Source organism: Corythoichthys intestinalis, chromosome 17, assembly GCF_030265065.1.
Source record: "Corythoichthys intestinalis isolate RoL2023-P3 chromosome 17, ASM3026506v1, whole genome shotgun sequence".
NCBI classification, from domain to species: domain Eukaryota; kingdom Metazoa; phylum Chordata; class Actinopteri; order Syngnathiformes; family Syngnathidae; genus Corythoichthys; species Corythoichthys intestinalis.
In genome coordinates this window covers 33,893,726-33,912,500 of record NC_080411.1, presented here as the reverse complement: position 1 = coordinate 33,912,500, position 18,775 = coordinate 33,893,726, and the positions used below count along the sequence as shown (strand labels likewise).

At 40.0% G+C, this 18,775-nt stretch overlaps 1 protein-coding gene across 13 annotated transcripts in view; it reads right to left on the bottom strand.

Moving 5' to 3' along the window:
- dnm1a (dynamin 1a) overlaps window positions 1-18,775 on the bottom strand; it is a 97,672-nt gene that overhangs the window by 16,097 nt on the left and 62,800 nt on the right. For all 13 annotated transcript variants that reach the window (XR_009061041.1, XM_057818188.1, XM_057818199.1 and 10 more), the window contains 2 exons: window positions 6,954-7,063; window positions 829-940 (listed from right to left, as the gene is read on the bottom strand). Coding sequence is in view for 12 of the 13 variants with exons in the window: in XM_057818188.1 (XP_057674171.1) it covers window positions 829-940; window positions 6,954-7,063 (222 nt within the window). In the remaining variant the exon portion in view is untranslated. The remainder of the gene's footprint in view (window positions 1-828; window positions 941-6,953; window positions 7,064-18,775) is intronic.

Here is an 18,775-nt window from a genome sequence, read left to right as displayed (position 1 = left end):
TTTTTATTGAGTCTTTTATCACTTTTCATTGCCTCAAAATACTTTTTGCATGTGTTTCCCTCTCATACTTTTAAGCATTGTGTATTCTAGTGGTAGCTTTAAAGCAGATTGTTGATCTGTTAACCACATTAGTCACATAGCGTATTTACACCACCCTTATTTGATATTACTACCTTTAAATATTTTCATCAAGGCTTCTTTAATATGTTCTGCCTGTGTGCATCGAAACAAAACAAGCTGAAAGCGCACAGTCGTACTTTGGGTGTCAAATTCGTCTCTTGTAGAACGTTTCACCAGTGTAGAACATTTTGGCAGAACACTGGTTTTGTCCTTCTCTCGTCTCGTCTCATCCGGTCTTTCCTGTTCATTTTGCTTTTGCTGATCGTTTGTGAAATATCGATAGTGCAGTCCTGCTCATTAATGTTCCTATCGGGTTCAAATGGAAAGAGCTGAACAGATGACATGTTTGTGTTGCTAGTCATACTCTGGAACCCCGGCAGCATAGTCCAGTGAAGTAACCGCACCAGGACGTCAACAACAGTGGCGACCAACTAGTTAAACTAATTTTACAAATTATATAAAAACGAAAACATTAAAAGGGGTTTTAATATCAAATTATTTTAACTCATACTAATGTTTATCTTTTAAGAACTACAAGTCTTTCTAGCCATGGTTCCCTTTAAATTTGAGTGAGTTTATCACTAGTAAACGTCCAATCCATTTGAACTGGTAGGCTGGCAGCTTGTACCACTTCAATAAGATTGGATGTACTGAGCCGTCAATGGCAGTAAATGAGTTAACTCACTAAATGGTAGTTTGGCACGTTACCGTGACGCGTTCTGGGTACACGCCGGCTCGCAGGAAGGAGGCCTTCCACGCGTCAACATCTTCCTGACTCTCGCAGGCCAACTCCAGCTGACGGTAGTCTTTGTACACGTTTCTGCATTTATACACAGGGTAAACACCATCAATCTACTTTCAACTTGTAGATGTGCAATGTAAACACAGAGGACATGTTTGAACAAAACCACAATCATTTGGGTTTTCTTAAACTTTTCGTGATGCAAGTGGATGATCATTACAATTCCTTGCAACTTTGTTGGATGCAGGTGCGGAGCTTAGCGTGGTTCTGGGGTGGGGTGGCGTCCGGGCTTCTGAGGGCCCGGTTTGCCAGTGCAAAGAGGCAAGGTTGGGCGAGAAGAGGGTCAAACAGAAAGGTAAGATGATGCAAAGAGTTGAATATAGTAAGTGTTAAAACATCTCTAATCCCCCCACCCCAGAACGGTTTAAAGTCTGAAAGGGCCTGCAGAAAATTTTCCACTTGTAACTCCCACATATCGATCGTCTTGAAGGGCCTGCGAAAGTGTGGGGTTTCCGTGAATAATTATCCACTAGGACCTAGACCTAGGACGTAAACCTTGGGGGGCTCGTTTATACTCATCGCACCCGGGCCCTGTTCAGATTCGTACGGCCACTGGTTGAATGTGTTTATTTTAAGACTGGGCGAGTTCACGCACAACAAAAAACATTTAATTATTTTAGCAGCGTATTTACTCACTCATTATCTCTTGTGACTTAATATTAGAGCTGAAACGAGTACTCGAGCAACTCGAGTAACTCGAGTTTAAAAACTGATCCGAGTAATTTTATTCACCTCGAGTAATCGTTTATTTTGACAGCTCTCAGCATCACGTTTTGCTCGGACTACTTTTAATGCGGGACAACGCGCTGTCACGTGCGGAGAGGAAGAAGGGGAGAAAAAAAAAACTTACTGCAGCCGACAGCCGCCACAAACAACGCCGACGTTGCTAAATACTAGCCCGTACGATGCTACAGCCTGAGTTATACTCCCGCGTTGCGGTGACGGCGTAGCGACTACGGCGTCATTCGACATTCGATAGTTCTGCGGTGAGGGAACGCGTTGCTCTGTAATTCACCGCCAAGCCACTAGAGGGATGTGGTGTTATGTTTGTACGGTTTTGGGGCATGATTGTTGACTACTTCCGCTAGTCGGAGAAAAAATAAACAATGCAAGATGGAACTCTTGAAAGTAAATATTCTGCTCATCAACACTGAATAAATATTGAACATACAAATGTTGACGGGCAGGCGACGCAGTAGACGGTTTCGAGGCGGTCTGGCCGACTTTTGATGCCGCACAGAGAGCTTTAGACTCGGGTGGAGAGAGCTAGCTGTGGCGGCTAGCTTCAAACTGGCGTCGAGCACTGCGTTCAAGGTCTGCAAAGCCCTCCAGCCTGATTTGTTTGCCGTGTCCAACAACCAGCCAGTGGGAAGCCATAGCAGATTTCTGGCGTCTAGGGAACTTCCCAAACTGCGTTGGGAGGCTTGATTTTAAGGTTATCATAAAAAGCACCGAGGCACTCTCAATCAGTGATGATGTATTGTGTGTGTGAACTGTCTGTTATTGAAAATTAAAGATCAAAACAACTCTTTTGACACCAAATCTGTGCTTTATTCTTCATATACTTGAAACATATGTACACAGTAAATGATGAAGTGCACCAACCAAAAATACGACATAAAGTGATAAAAAGTTGGCAGTTTTTGGCCGACTGTGTCACCGCTTCGTGTGGCCACTCGATTCCGACCACCCACGTCTCGGTGGTTCTTCCATTTATTTATTTTTTCGATCGCCGACCTTGCCATTTGGCAGTCACAATAATAATTTCTTGACGAGACTTGCTCTTCGATGATACTCCCGTCGGCTCGGTGCATTTTTGCGTGTAGAAAATAATGTTTGATTCTATTCTACAATGGCGGTGTTTTCGCCCGGAAACAACAGTCTGAACGGACCAATCACAGTCCGTTTTCGCTACGTCAACGCGTCTACGCGACGCGAAGGTTAGAAAAATCGAGAGGTGCGCGTCAGGCTACGGCGTAGGGTCGTAACTCGATTCTTCGTTGACGGCGTAGGTCTGACGCGGAAGTATAACTCGGCCTTACGTTGGTACAGGTGGCGTCTCATGCGTCTCATAGAGATCACATGTATGTTGAACTAGATGCTAAATGACAGACTCGGCCGCGTCTGGGCAGCTTTAGTAAACAGCCGCCATCTTAAAGCAGTAGAGCGCTAAGCGCTAATAAAGAGCGCTAAGCGCTAATAAAGAGCGCTAAGCGCTAATAAATAAGATTAACGTTCCTGTTCTGAAGTCACGTTAGCCCTGCGGAGGGCTAGGTTTCTATTAATTATGACCACTGTCGATGCTTGGCTAACGTGTCTTACATACAGGCTTTAACATGACATAGCATTGTGGAGTGATGAGGGTGTAAAATAAAAACTTAATCATGCTAACTATCAATTTTAGCTCAGTAGTCATTGCTGGATAAAACACCAAGTAGCACTGGTGCTAATGTGCTCCAATACAGCCTGTATCATACATTTATTTTGAACACTGCAAAAACTCTAAATCCTATCAGGACTTACAGTTTAGACTAACTTAAAACTTAACTAGAACTTAAAAATGGCTTGACACAAAGAGAAATTCAATTGAAAGACGTGGGAAAAAATCCAAACTTTTAAGTGATGTGTGTTATCAAGCGTAACGGCATTTTTAGGTAAGATATATATATATTTTTTTGTAATAAGATCTAAAGTTTTTTGAGTGAAAGCAGTGAATTAGTCTTTTTTTTTTTTTTTTTTTTTTTAAATTCTAGTTACATCTGAGATGCAATTGTTGGCTGTTTTCAACAATATACATCGAAAATAAAGACATTGATTGACTGAAAATGGTTCAAAATTAGATGAAATGTCTTGTTTTCTCATGTATATTTATAATTGCTCTTCACCTAAAAATATATTTGTTTTATCCGATTACTCGATTAATCGATAGAATTTTCAGTCGATTACTCGATTACTAAAATATTCGATAGCTGCAGCCCTACTTAATATAGATCAATATATCAATAATATGACATTTCTTTTCAAATAAAAGTGTGCTAAATACTACTTTTGAATTAATTCTACAGAATGCGATCAATCACACTTAATCTAAGTTATTTAATTGCGCATTAAGTCATTGTCGCTCATTGACGGTAATTGGATGTGACCCCTTTAAGATGGCGGACGCTTAGTACGTTGGCTCCTATAGGCATCCCAACAAATTACAAAGAGGAAAAATAGAATACAATATATAAAATACACTGTTTTTCAGGCAGTATCAGTAATAAACTAGTATATACACTGTAATTTTCGGACCATAAATTGCTACTTTTTAAATTTTGAATCCTGCGGCTTATAGTCCAATGCAGCTTATTTTCTGATTTATTTGGGTAATAGCTAACAATTTAGTTGATTTTTTTTTTGTTCCTTATGACGGTGTCATGTCATAATTATGATTGTTTAATGACAGTATTATGGCTCCACTGTCAAATTAAGTGTTACCAAATACCATAACTAGCGATTAATGAAACAACTGGAGCAGTAATTGAAGAAATAAGTAGCGCAGAACATGAATTTTGATTGTTATTTACATCTGTAGTGCTGCAATGCATGCTAGGAGAAATGCTGGACAACAATAGTGTTGACAGCAGGTGGCAGCAGAGGTTGACTGTCTCCCCTAAGGGAGCTGTGATTGCCAAATGAAGCTTCTTGAAGCAATGAAGCTTTGCAGTCAATTGGTTCAAAGCTTCATGGTGGTTCATTGGTCTTATGACAGTCGTATGATTCTGCTGTCAAATAAAGTCTTAATATCTTTTGGTGTAAATATCCCATTATACAGTGATGACAGCTGCGGCCTATAGCCCAGTGCGCCATATCTATGACCAAATGTCGTTTTCGTGTCAAATTTGTCTGGTGGCGGTTTATAATCAGGTGCGCCTTATAGTGTGAAAATTACAGTATAAGTTTGGACACTCCTCATCATTTGTGTGCTTTCTATATTTTCATTACTACTGTATTTACATTGTAACTCATTGAAGGTAATAAAACTATGAATGAACATGTGGGATTATGTACTTGACAAAAACAGTGACATAACTGAAAACAAGTTTCATATTCCACCTTCTTTAAAGTATCCACCCTTTGCTCTGATTACTTTTTTGCACATTTTTGGCACTCTCTAGATCAGGGGTGGGCAAACCGGTCCTCGAGGGCCGCAGTGGGTCCTGGTCTTTGTTCCAACTGACCCAGCACAGGTAGTATAACCAATGAGGTTTCAGCAGAAATGAGAAGCACCCGACTGCAATCAACTGATTGCACTTCTAAAACAGCTGATTGGTGAAAATTTGTCGTCTTATTGGGTTGCAACAAAAACCCGCACCCACTGCGGCCCTTTGTGGAATAGATGAGCTTCAAGATGCAGTCACCTGAAAAGGTTTTCACTTCACAGGTACAGTTGTGGTCAAAAGTTTACATACACTTGTGAAGAACATAATGTCATGGCTCTCTTGAGTTTCCAGTTATTTCTACAACTCTGATTTTTCTCTGATAGAGTGATTGGAACAGATACGTCTTTGTCACAAAAAACATTCATGAAGTTTGGTTCTTTTATGACTTTATTATGGGTGAACAGAAAAAAGTGATCAAATCTGCTGGGTCAAAAATATACATACAGCAGCGCTAATATTTGGTAACATGTCCCTTGGCCATTTTCACTTCAATTAGGCGCTTTTGGTAGCCATCCACAAGCTTCTGGCAAGCTTCTGGTTGAATCTTTGACCACTCCTCTTGACAGAATTGGTGCAGTTCAGTTAAATTTGATGGCTTTCTGACATGGACGTGTTTCTTCAGCATTGTCCACAAGTTCTCAATGGGGTTTAAGTCAGGACTTTGGGAAGGTCATTCAAAAACCTTAATTCTAGCCTGATTTAGCCATTCCATTACCACTTTTGATGTGTGTTTGGGGTCATTGTCCTGTTGGAACACCCAACTGCGCCCAAGACCCAATCTTCGGGCTGATGACGTTAGGTTATTTTGAAGAATTTGAAGGTAATCCTCCTTCTTCATTATCCCATTTACTCTCTGTAAAGCACCAGTTCCATTGGCAGCAAAACAGCCCCACAGCATAATACTACCACCACCATGCTTGACGGTAGGCATGGTGTACTTGGGGTTAAAGGCCTCACCTTTTCTCCTCCAAACATATTGCTGGGCATTGTGGCCAAACAGCTCGATTTTTGTTTCGTCTGACCACAGAACTTTCCTCCAGAAGGTCTTATCTTTGTCCATGTGATCAGCAGCAAACTTCAGTCGAGCCTTAAGGTGCCGCTTTTGGAGCAAGGGCTTCATTCTTACACGGCAGCCTCTCAGTCCATGGAGATGCAAAACACGCTTGACTGTGGACACTGACACCTGTGTTCCAGCAGCTTCTAATTCTTGGCAGATCTGCTTTTTGGTGATTCTCGGTTGAATCTTCACCCTCCTGACCAATTTTCTCTCAGCAGCAGGTGATAGCTTGCGTTTTCTTCCTGATCGTGGCAGTGACAAAACAGTGCTATGCACTTTCTACTTTAAAAAAATTGTTTGCACTGTTGCTCTTGGGACCTGCAGCCGCTTTGAAATGGCTCCAAGTGACTTTCCTGACATGTTCAAGTCAATGATTCGCTTTTTCAGATCCATGTATGTATATTTTTGACCCAGCGGATTTGATCACTTTTTCTGTTAACCCATAATAAAGTCATAAAAGAACCAAACTTCATGACTGTTTTTTGTGACAAAGAAGTATCTGTTCCAATCACTCTATCGGAGAAAAATCAGAGTTGTAGAAATAACTGGAAAACGGAGAGCCATGACATGATGTTCTTCACAAGTGTATGTAAACTTTTGACCACAACTGTATGCCTATCAGGGTTAATAAGTGGAATTTCTTGTTTTTTCAATGGGGTTCACTTGGGACCATTATTTGTATTGCATTGAATGAGGTGTGTCCAAACTTTTGGCCCGTATTGTATATATACAGTATATTAATGATAATAATAATATGTAATTATCAAACCTTTGCTCTGTGTTGAAGAGGGCAAAAATGTGCTTGCTGGACATGAAGCCTTTTTCGACATCCCTAAGCCGCAAGTTGTCTACCTGCAGCATATACTTCTTCTCCTTCTCCTGCATAAGAAGACAGACAGAGATACAAGGTTGGACTCAACGTACACAAAGCCTCTAGTTGCTTGGAGTGAAATCAAAAATAAAACAACAATGAAATATGGCACATAGAGATAACTTAATCACTTTAACTATACAGTATCTGATAAGCTTGCTCTTTATACAAACTGCCATGCAATTAACTCATTAGCTGCCAAACGTCCAGTCCATTTGAAGTAGGAGGGTTGGCCCCAAATGAACACCACACTCCCAGTTCAAATGGATTGGATGTCTACTAGTGGTAAACTTATGGAAACAACCAGGAGATGATTGGACGTCTAATCATAGTATAGGCACGTGAAGAAAATGAATAACCTTGGAGGAGAGGGGATTCTAGAGTAAAATCTTACATATTGAATTCAACAGCACATAAAAACTGAGGGGGAAAAAAAACTAGCATGATGGGAAAGTTGTGCAGTCAGGTTTGTGGTTTTGATTACAGTGGAGGGGAGTCAAACGAATGTGAGCGACAAATGAGAAACACATACTGTACACACAAAAAGAGCAAGAGGAAGACTGCATCCTTTTCCATGTGCATGCCATATACTATATGCGTCCAATCAAGGAACGTCAAAGTTCTCTTTTCCTCTGTTACATATGCACTTATTCATGGTCCGTATCATAAAATGAACAGAAAGCCTATCTAAAAATAAGTTTGGGTTGAGCGAGTTTCTATAAACACATACACACACATTGGTAGTCTGTAACTAAGCTTAAAGCCATCTGGCCAGCTAACCGCAGCATGCCCTGCCCAAACTCGTATGCGTCTTCAAGGAAATGTGTGCTGCCAAATGGTCCTAACCTCTAAATGCATGTAACACACACACAGACAGACACGCGCACACACGCGCACATGAAAGTATCAGCTCACCCACCATGTGTCTGTACAAAAATCGACATAAAAACTAAAAAAAAAAAAAAAATGCAATTTCTGGAGAAATTGCATGAGGATGGTTCATCTTCTGGTACATGACCTGTTGCTTTTGGGGAATTTACAGATCACTTCTTTTTGATTTTGGGGCATTTACTGGTCACCTGTTCATTGTGTGGCATTTGGAGTGAATCTTCTATATATTTTGGGTGGTTTCTTAATGATTTAAGGCAGTACTTCTCAAATAGTGGCGTGCCCCTGGGGTTGGCGCATGTGACCTCGGGGAACGTACTTTTTGCCATACTAGAATAAAGTGTAATTGCACATCCCCTAAGTGGGTGGCAGTGTCGCTCTCATTTTCAGAGTGTATGCAGTATTTTTAAACTAAACAAGAGCACACAGCAAAGAGCACTGAAGATATGAAGAGCTAAGACGAGGCAATATAGCAAAGCGTATGTAGTAGGGGATGTCCTGATCATGTAATTTTGCAGAGTCCGGGTCACCTGATTTTGAGAATCTGCCGATACACAGTCCCGATCCAATACCGAAATAAAAGTGTTTTTCTACAACAACAACTAAAAAGTTTTAAACATGTTACTGTCCCACAGTGCCACCTTTATTATGTAAGTTATTTTTAAACAAGAATAACGTAGAAAAATGCTTGCCTTTATTAAATGCTTCAGTGAGTGAGTCCACTCAAATCCACTGACTCTGCTGAGAACAGCAGCTGACTTACACACACACAATGAGTTTCCACAGCACACTACTGCTAGTGTTTAACAAGGTAAACGATGATTGGCGCATTAAGTGCCTTTGCAGGTAGCGCTCCCAAGCTTCTCTGGCAAGATCAAAGCTTCAACGCTTGTCAATCATCGTTAATTTCAAAACGCAGACACCAGCTGCCTGCTGACCAAGAAAAGAGCAGGAGGGACAGAGAGGCTGTACGAGCATGAAGCAGAAAAACTTTTTTTTTCCCCATTAAAATCCCGATCCTTTTCACACGATTCCGATCCTTTGAAAAATGGCGCGATTGGCCCGATTTCCGATCATGTGATCGGATCGGGAAGTCCTTAGTATGTAGCCTTTGGCTTTTGGCTCGACTTTTAATACTGTGAGAGATAAGGAAAGATCAGTCTGTTTACAGTAATGATGTACCGATACTGATACCAGTATTGGCGGAGGGGCCGATCCTGCACTAAAATGGTGGCGTCGGTATCGGCGAGTTCCAACAAACAGGGCGCCGATACCATTTACCAGTCCAGTACTATAACACTTGACTGCAGCCTTTTGTCTTCCTGACGCTCACTACACTCTGTTTCTGTGTTGTGTGATGACACATGATCACTTTGCATGCCAAGCAGCCATCGCTATTGGCCTGCTCGAGAGCAATGAGAGCGGGCCAATAGCTGCTCTTAACCAATGCCGAGGCAGCTTTTTCATATGGAGGAAAACCAAACCAGGGGAAATGTCGGCGGTCTGGAACTATTCCAGCATACAGATTCCGTCGAGCACAATCAATGGCTGCTTGCAGGATTTGCGGCCTGAAAGTTTCGAGAGGAGGAGTTAAATCGGCCAGTTTTAATACGTCGAACTTGATACAACATTTGAAGACGAAACATGTGAACGAACACAAAGAGTTTAAGACTGCAACAGCAGGACTGCTGTCTAGAGGAAGGGGGCTGGACCAGAGCAACAATCCCTGGTCAGTTCACTTAGTCTACTTTACTTTTATTGCCTGTTACTAAAAGAAATGCCACAGTAATTTGAGACCTGTTTCCAAACATGCTGTAGAAGTAAGCTATGCTAAGTGGCTAGGTGTGTGTTGCTGCTGGTGCACAGAGAGGGAGGCTGATTGAGAGACAGGACAACGTGATCAATATTATTAATTTTAATTTCATGAAAGTTGCCCTGTTTGGCCTACTATTATCACTTATACCAGCTATGCAGTAAAAAGTTTTACTGGATTCACTTTGTGTGTGTGTATATATTTAAATTTCCAACGGAGTGGTATCAGTACTGTATCGGCTGATACTGCACAGCCAGGTATCGGTATCGGGGCACATAAAATGGTATCGGTGCAACACTAGTTTAGAGTGTCTAAAAATGTTTGCAGCAGACAACAGGAAGCCAAATCCATTAAGTCGTCACTTGAAGACATCAGACCCCAATCACATTGATATGCCGCTTGATTTTTTTTTCAGCGAAAACGTGCCAACGGTCGTCTCACCTATGACAGTGTTACATCAGTTAACCAGCGAGCACTGTGAGCATCATATATGGTAGCATACCAAGTTGCTCTGTGCAAAATAACCTCACACCATAGGAAAGGAGCCAATACTGCTTACAGCAAAAAAAAAAAAAAAACTGTCCCTTTGTCCAATGACACTGTCGTTTTTGTACTATTAATTTTTGTTTTGTCGATCAAATTGTTTGGCATATTGTACTCTACGTTAATGTCGCTAATCAATTTGAAATTTTATTTTTCAGTATCATGTACCTTAAGTGTATTTTTACAGTTTGGATATGATTTCTTTTATTTTATTTTTTTTTAATTCAGGTAAATTGTTAATAAAGTTATACTTTATTGTAAGTTGATCAATATTACTTTTTTTCTTTAATATTAAAAGGGTCACAATATTTTGCAGAGGTGTTTATAGACCAGGTGTGTCCAAACTTTTTGCAAAGGGGGCCAGATTTTGTGTGGTAAAAATGTGGGGGGCCGACCTTGGCTGACGTCCTTTACGTACAACGATATATTTAAACAAATTTTAGCAAGCCATTCTGTGTGTCACATTTGCTTTATTATTTTTTTAAATTCATAATTTCAACAATCTTGCAACTAGCCTTTGTGGCGTTCTTTTTCGACTCTCGGGTTCTTGCGAAATACTGCTGCTGTGAAATTAAACTAGCTTAAGTTGCTTCAGTTTCTCGCTGCATATCTTCCCTGTAATCTTGTCGTACATGTCAGTGTGTCTTGTTTGGTAATATCGCCTCACATCGAACTCTTTGAAAACAGCAACTGTCTCTTTGCAAATGAGGCAGACACAGTTGTTGTGTATTTTAGTGAAGAAATAGTCTAATTTCAAACTATCCTTGAAGCGTCGGCCATCGCAGTCAACTTTCTTTTTTTTATTGATTGTCGCCATTTCAGAAAATTGGAAGTAAAGGGTCACACGGGGTAATGTTGCTTAGAGTGCTGCTGCCTTTTAGTGGGTAAATGAGGAGCAGCATTTAGTGTGTAAGCTATTTCATATGCTGGTAGCAGTACTGCTGACCAATTTATTAAGTCTGTGTGCGGGCCAGACGTTATTGCTTTTATGACAGAGCCTGGGGGCCGAATGAAATTTGACCACGGGCCGCATTTGGCCCCCGGGCCGGACTTTGGACATGTCTGTTATAGACAAAGGATACTATTTACGGTGGCGGCGGAGAGTTGGCGTTGGGGCATGAATCGTTTACATATTCCTGGGCAGGGGCATAACGGAAAATAATTGAGAAGCACTGATTTAAGGGCATTCTTGGGTCACTTGCTGTTGATTTTGGGGCATTTCTTTGTCATCTATTTATTACAGGTAGATTTCTGTTGATTTTGATGCAATTCGAGGAATGAGATTTTTACAGATGTCGGATATGCCACCCGAAATGAATGGAGTGATTGAAAATGTATGAGGACGTATTTGTCATTTTCACGGAACTGTTTTTCCTAAAAACTGGGCTTGATTTTGTGAATTTCTTTTATGTGTGAATTATGTTAATGGGAAAAACTAGGACAAAATTTAAAAAAAAAAAAAAAAAAAACTGGAAATGGTTTTGCCATTGGAAATGCACAAGGATGTTTCTGCCAAAAGAAAAAAAAATGTAATAGGTAATACTACTACCTATTTTTTCTTTCTGTAGCCCTAATACACCATTGTAGCGAAGCATTCCTGCAATTAACAAATACAAAGTGGCCCCGGGCTGCAAATTGCTGACTTAAATCACTTGTGAACTTGAGAATTTCTCGCTCCGTCTTTTTCCTCTGGTTTCTCAGTCTCGCTGGGAGTGATTCATATATTTTCCTCTCTTGTGGCCATTAAACACAGATGGCAGCGGTGCAACAGGAGGTTAACGGAGTCTCTTTGCATGCAAGTTAAATAAGTCAAACTAGAACAAAGAGAGCAAATGGGGAGCTATAAACGAAATTTCATATATGCAATAATATGGCTCTCGCTGTGAATTGTTCATTCACTGCCAGCCCTAACAGAACAAATGGATTGGACGTCTATCGCTGTCAACAGCGCCCAATAAGTTAATTTAACAATAGACTCACCACTTTGCATTTGATATAAAATATATTAAAAGACAAAAGAAGAGAAAATCAGTGGCAATGGTTTCTGGGTTTTAAAATCCACAGAAATGAAGCCAACAATCTTTTTCGGTGGGTGCTGACAGAACATTATGAATGTCTACGGATTGAGGTTGAGCAAAGATACATGAAGTTTTGCGAGGACTTGTGAAACCTCTCCAAAACAAATTGTTTGAGAGGCCTTGAATTGAGTGTTTGGCCATATGCTCCTATGAAGTTCGGCCAGAATGTGCAGACTTTAACATATAAGAAGACTCAAGCAGTTTCAGGGGAACTTTCAGCGGCAGCGGTATTTGTTTGACAAAGAGCTCAAATCCTTTTCTTGTGACTCATTTGACATGGCGAAATCCCACCTTCAAGCAATTAAGGCCAACGAGCGATTCATATTTGAGTGCTTTGAGGTCACAACATCCAAAATCTGTTTTTTTTTTCAAGCCAAGCTTCCTTCTGAGACAACCATCTGGAGGCTCACGAGCCTCGAGTCGATGTGGTAATGGAGGTTTCTAGCCTGGGTCCCGTAGCCACATTGTGTAATCTTTGGAGCTGAGCGCTGGAGACAATTTGCGGTGGTCAGCTTCCATCTTTCGTGGAGACACCTGAGCTACATAGGTGGGAGGAGGATGAGTAGGAGACGAAAGATGATACTGATGGGACTCAAGGGTGGACGCGTCTGGTAATCATCTTAGCCACCTTGAAAGCTTCCTGTCTACAGATTAGCAAATGCTCTGTTAGGCTTTGCTAAATACAGTGATCACTCAATACTTCGCGCTTCAAAATTCGCACACTCACTCCATCGCTAATTTTGTTTTGAATTAAAAAATAAATAGACAAATACAGATGAGCTGTTCCGATCTGATCAAGTAGTTTCAATCTCCCTCCTGCTCCTTTTCCTGGTCAGGCAGTGCAATTAAAGTTAACGATGATTGACAGACATTAAGGTTTGATCTTGCCAGAGATGCTTGGAGGCCGAAACTTCAAAGCGCTGCATGCGTCAATCATCGTTTAATTTGTCAAACAGTTCCTGTGGCAACTCATTGTGTACAAGTGAACAGCTTGAGCGGATTTGAGTTGTTTCACTCAATGAAGCATTTAATAAAGACAAGCATTTTTCTACATTATTCTTGTTTAAAAATAATTCGGTGGGACAGTAACATGTTTACTTGAAGTGCTTTAAAAAATTATTAAAATATACCGTATATATAGGTTTTTTTGTTTTTTTAATTATTTTTTTAAATCAAACATGTCTTAGATGTGTCTCTTTCCAATGCCAAATCTGAATAAATACATTGAACACACTTTTTTTTTTTTTTTCCGCTACTTCACGGCTTTTCACGTATCGCGGCGGGTTCTGGTCCCCATTAACCGCGAAAAATGAGGGATTAATGCAGTTTTAAAAACTCACAAAATGTTGAAATATGAGCAATAATCTGCTGAAACTTTGAGGTGCATTTTGGCTTTTTGTTTAGACAGTAATAAAACCGTATAATAGCCACAAGCGAGTAGAATGATGTGGACCTTCGTCAGTGAGGCTTCTTTGAAAGACTGCATCAGTGACTTCCATAGTGACACTCATTTGAGTCACGCTCAAGCGGTCCGTCACACATAAAACAGTAAAAAAAAAAAAAAAAAACACAGCCTGCGGTATTTGGAGCTGTTGCGCCAGTGTCAAGTACTTTCCATGCTTTTGTTTGGTTAGTGAGTAATAGTGGGCTCATTATGAGACGCCAGAGGAAGTTCACTACTCTGAAAAATTGTTTTTAAAAAAAAGTATTCAGAGGTTAGACATGCACAGTCTAAAACACATTGTTACAATTCAGCATTGTATGATGAGAAGGGGCCTTCTAGAAGCTTGATCGTGGTATCTTGTGGAACATGAGATGGTGCTAGAAGTCCTACTGACTTGAGTCGGGCATCAAAGGGGTGACGGAGAAGCCGCGCGGCATCTGGGAGCAATAACACAGCTTCCAACCCGTCATTAGCAAAAAGACTGGGCCCTGGGTGGCGGCCAGGGGCAATTTTCACAAGCCTCCTCTTCACCTCCCTCCTTCCCGCCGCTACTACGACATTGCGATATGGAGTTCTGTCCTCCGTTCAAATAAAATGCAGCTCGATGACACGTAAGGTGCAAGCCGTGTGGGACAAGTTGACATTTTTGATCAGCAAATCAAAGAGAGGCCTTGTTCTTTTACTTGCAAAATAATCTGCGACGCGACGAAACATCATGCATGGTCGTCGTTTCAGGCTTTATTTTAAGTAAAGCGGCGAGCCGCAATTTTACGGGGGCGCCGTGTTAAAAATACACAGCCGTTATCTTGGCATTGAGGGCAGCAAGCTATTGAGCACATCATTTATAATCGAGTCACATCTGATAACGAAGCGGACAAGTGGGAGCCCGTCTCGTTTAAGATCCTCATAGAATGTGTCTATCGTGAACAATTGCTGTCTTTTTTTAGTGGGAATTTTCCATTGAATGGTGATGATATGTAACTAGTGTTGCATATATACTTGTATCGGTACCGATACGGCACTATGACTTTTGTATCGGGGAGGACTAAGAAAAACACCCTTCCACCAATTACTTTGTCACTTGTAGATGTCCAATCTATTTGAAGTGGGAGGGTGGCAGCGAATGAACATGAATAAACCACCCTCCCACTTCAAATAGATTGGACATCTAGTTTTGTCAGTGGCAGCCACGGAGTAAATAGCAGATTCTGTGACACTGATAAAATAATCTTTCAAAAATCAGTTGAGAAATTGACTTAATTTTAATATCAATACAGTGATCCATCGCTACTTCACGTTTCAAACATCGCACCCTCAGTTCATTGTGGATTAAAAAAAAACAAAACCAAAAAACAAATACAGTATTTTATTTAGAAATGTTAAGCTATGTGCAGGTATACATGTACAAATCATTGTTTTCTTTTATGTATGGCGGAAAACACAGACAAGGCTGAAAATATAGTTTCTGCTCTTGTGCCCCTCTTTAAAATGAACTGCTGTATTTTAAGCCCAAACAACTGTTGTGTTTGATAGAACAATATGTCTATATGCTGCCATAGCAGTTTCACGGCACATTATGCCTCTGGACTATTTTTAATTTGTCTGTTTTACCCTGAAGACCCCCGTTTACAGACACTGGGTAATCGCTTTTGTTTCAACCTAGCCATAAAAAGAAGGTAATTATGTTTATTAATCGAAAAATTATATTATTTTTTAGCTTAGAATCATTAATGTATAATATTTAGTTTAAAAAAAAAAAAAAAACTTAAAAAAAAATGATTCACTCGCATGTTTTAAACTTTTAAACAAATTTGGTCACAATGAAAAAAATAGTGTCTGTAAATAGGTCACAGATATCTACCTTATAACTATCGCTAAAATGTATTTTTTGTTGTTGTTATTTTTTTATATTTTGTATATTTTAGATGATAAATAATCGATCCAAACAAAGAAAAGTTAAAAAAAAGTTTAAAAGGGTAAATATTTGAAAAAGAAAATCTCCAACCACTCCTTGTTGGCTGTCACTTCTGCATCGCGACCCTTGTTATATTACCGTGTTTCACCCATAAAATACCCGCAAAGTCTGGCTGTGGCCTTCACGGCTGTGTCTTGACACTCAGTGCTACATGCTACACAGAGTTTTTGGATCGAAACAAGGTAAGTACACTATAATATCTCGTTAAAATAATGTTGTCTTTAATTATGCTCTCTCGTGCTCTCACTTTGAGTTACCGGAAAGCCACAAAAAGACATACTGTACATTACAGTCGAACGCAAGCTCGAGATTTATGGACACAGCATGCTAACTGAATAGCATGCTGTTTATTATCTTTTCGACTTCTTGTTGTCATTTGGATTGCTTATTATGGGATGATATCAATGTATTGAATACATTAGATGCTCAAATCATAAAGCCTAAGTCCTAGGCTTCAAGGCTAAATACAATAAATAGTGTTATGTACTCACATTTATATGTTCCCTTTATGCATATTGAACCTTTTATTCTCAGTATCTCGCATTCACATTCTTTAATCGTAATTGAAAAAATATTTTAAAAGCCCACTGCAAAAATTAAAATACCACGGAATTGGAAATTAACATCCACAATTCCCCTGGAAATGTTTTTTTCTTTGCACAGATTAAAATAAAGCCAAATCAAAAACTGTATCCAGTAAAGTTATCATTAACTATATAGCTAAATCCCCGTTTAGCCATGTTTATTTACAAAAGAAAACACAGGGCTAAATTAAATCTACATTTACTCACACACCAATTTCTTTGATTATTGTATATCCACCCACATGTCTTAGTGCATGCATATTATCAGAGACTTGAGTAGACAAAGGGGGATCATCTTGAAGTCTTTGTTATTTATGATGTACCAGGATGGGTGTACAAAACCTTTTTTTTTTAAATGAGAAAAGAAAATTTCAAAGGTCTCAAAAATGTCTATTTTTCGCTATCACACATGCATACTGTATAGGACAATTTTGAAATTTGGCCAAATTTGGGGTCTCAGAGCGGATCTTCAAGTCACCTCAGTGTTTTCTGCCATATACAGTGGGGCAAATAAGTATTTAGTCAACCACCAAATGTTCAAGTTCTCCTACTTGAAAAGATTAGAGAGGCCTGTAACTGTCAACATGGGTCAACCTCAACCATGAGAGACAAAATGTGGGGGGAAAAAAACAAAAAACAGAAAATCACATCGTTTGATTTTTAAAGAATTTATTTCCAAATTAGAGTGGAAGATAAGTATTTGGTCACCTACAAACAAGCAAGATTTCTGGCTGTCAAAGAGTCTAACTTCTAACGAGGTCTAACGAGGCTCCACTCGTTACCTGTATTAATGGCACCTGTTTTAACTCATTATCGGTATAAAAGACACCTGTCCACAAACTCAGTCACACTCCAAAAACTTCACTATGGCCAAGACCAAAGAGCTGTCGAAGGACACCAGAGACAAAATTGTTGACCTGCACCAGGCTGGGAAGACTGCAATAGGTAAAACACTTTGTGTAAAGAAATCAACTGTGGGAGCAATTATTAGAAAATGGAAGACATACAAGACCAGTGATAATCTCCCTTGATCTGGGGCTCCATGAAAGATCTCACCCTGTGGCGTCAAAATGATAACAAGAACGGTGAGCAAAAATCCCAGAACCACACGGGGGGACCAAGTGAATAGCCTACAGAGAACTGGTACCACAGTAACAAAGGCTACTATCAGTAACACAATGCGCCGCCAGTGACTCAAACCCTGCACTGCCAGATGTGTACCCCTGCTGAAGAAAGTACACGTCCAGGCCCGTCTGCTGTTCACTAGAGAGCATATGGATGATCCAGAAGAGGACTGCGAGAATGTGTTATGGTCAGATGAAACCAAAATAGAACTTTTTGGTAGAAACATAGATTCTCGTGTTTGGAGGAGAAAGAATAGTGAATTGCATCCGAAGAACACCATACCCACTGTGAAGCATGGGGGTGGAAACATGCTTTGGGGCTGTTTTTCTGCAAAGGGACCAGGACGACTGATCTGTGTAAAGGAAAGAATGAATGAGGCCATGTATCGAGAGATTTTGAGTGAAATCTCCTTTCTTTAGCAAGGGCATTGAAGATGAGACGTGGCTGGGTCTTTTAGCATGACAATGATCCCAAACACACAGCCAGGGCAACAAAGGAGTGGCTTCTTAAGAAGCATTTCAAGGTCCTGGAGTGGCCTAGCCAGTCTCCAGATCTCAACTCCATAGAAAATCTGTGGAGGGAGTTGAAAGTCCGTGTTGCCCAACGACAGCCCCAAAACATCACTGCTCTAGATGAGATTTGCATGGAGGAAAGGGCCAAAATACCAGCAACAGTGTAAGAAAAGCTTGCGAAGCTTTACAGAAAACATTTGGCCTCCGTTATTGCCAACAAAGAGTACATAACAAAGTATTGAGATGAACTTTTGGTATTGACCAAATACTTATTTTCCACCATGATTTGCAAATAAATTCTTTAAAAATCAAACAATGTGATTTTCTGTTTTTTTTTCTTTTTTTTCCACATTCTGTCTCTCATGGTTGAGGTTTACCCATGTTGACAATTACAGGTCTCTCTAATATTTTCAAGTGGGAGAACTTGCACAATTAGTGGTTGACTAAATACTTATTTGCCCCACTGTATATAATTTATATCATAATTATTTCATTTGCAGCGATTAAAAAAAACTTTTATTAAAATACACATACAGTATAAGAGTATTTTTTTTGGTTGTTGTTTTCTTTTAATTATACTTCGGGGGGAAAAGGAAAAAACAAGTTTTATATGTATCTCTTTCTGATACTATTAAACCTGAATAAATACATTCAACCCACAAAAAGAAAAACAACTGTACATTGACTTGGATGGGATTGTCGCCCCTACCAACATGGCCACCATCAGTGGCAAACTATGAGTTAAGCAGTGTCTAACC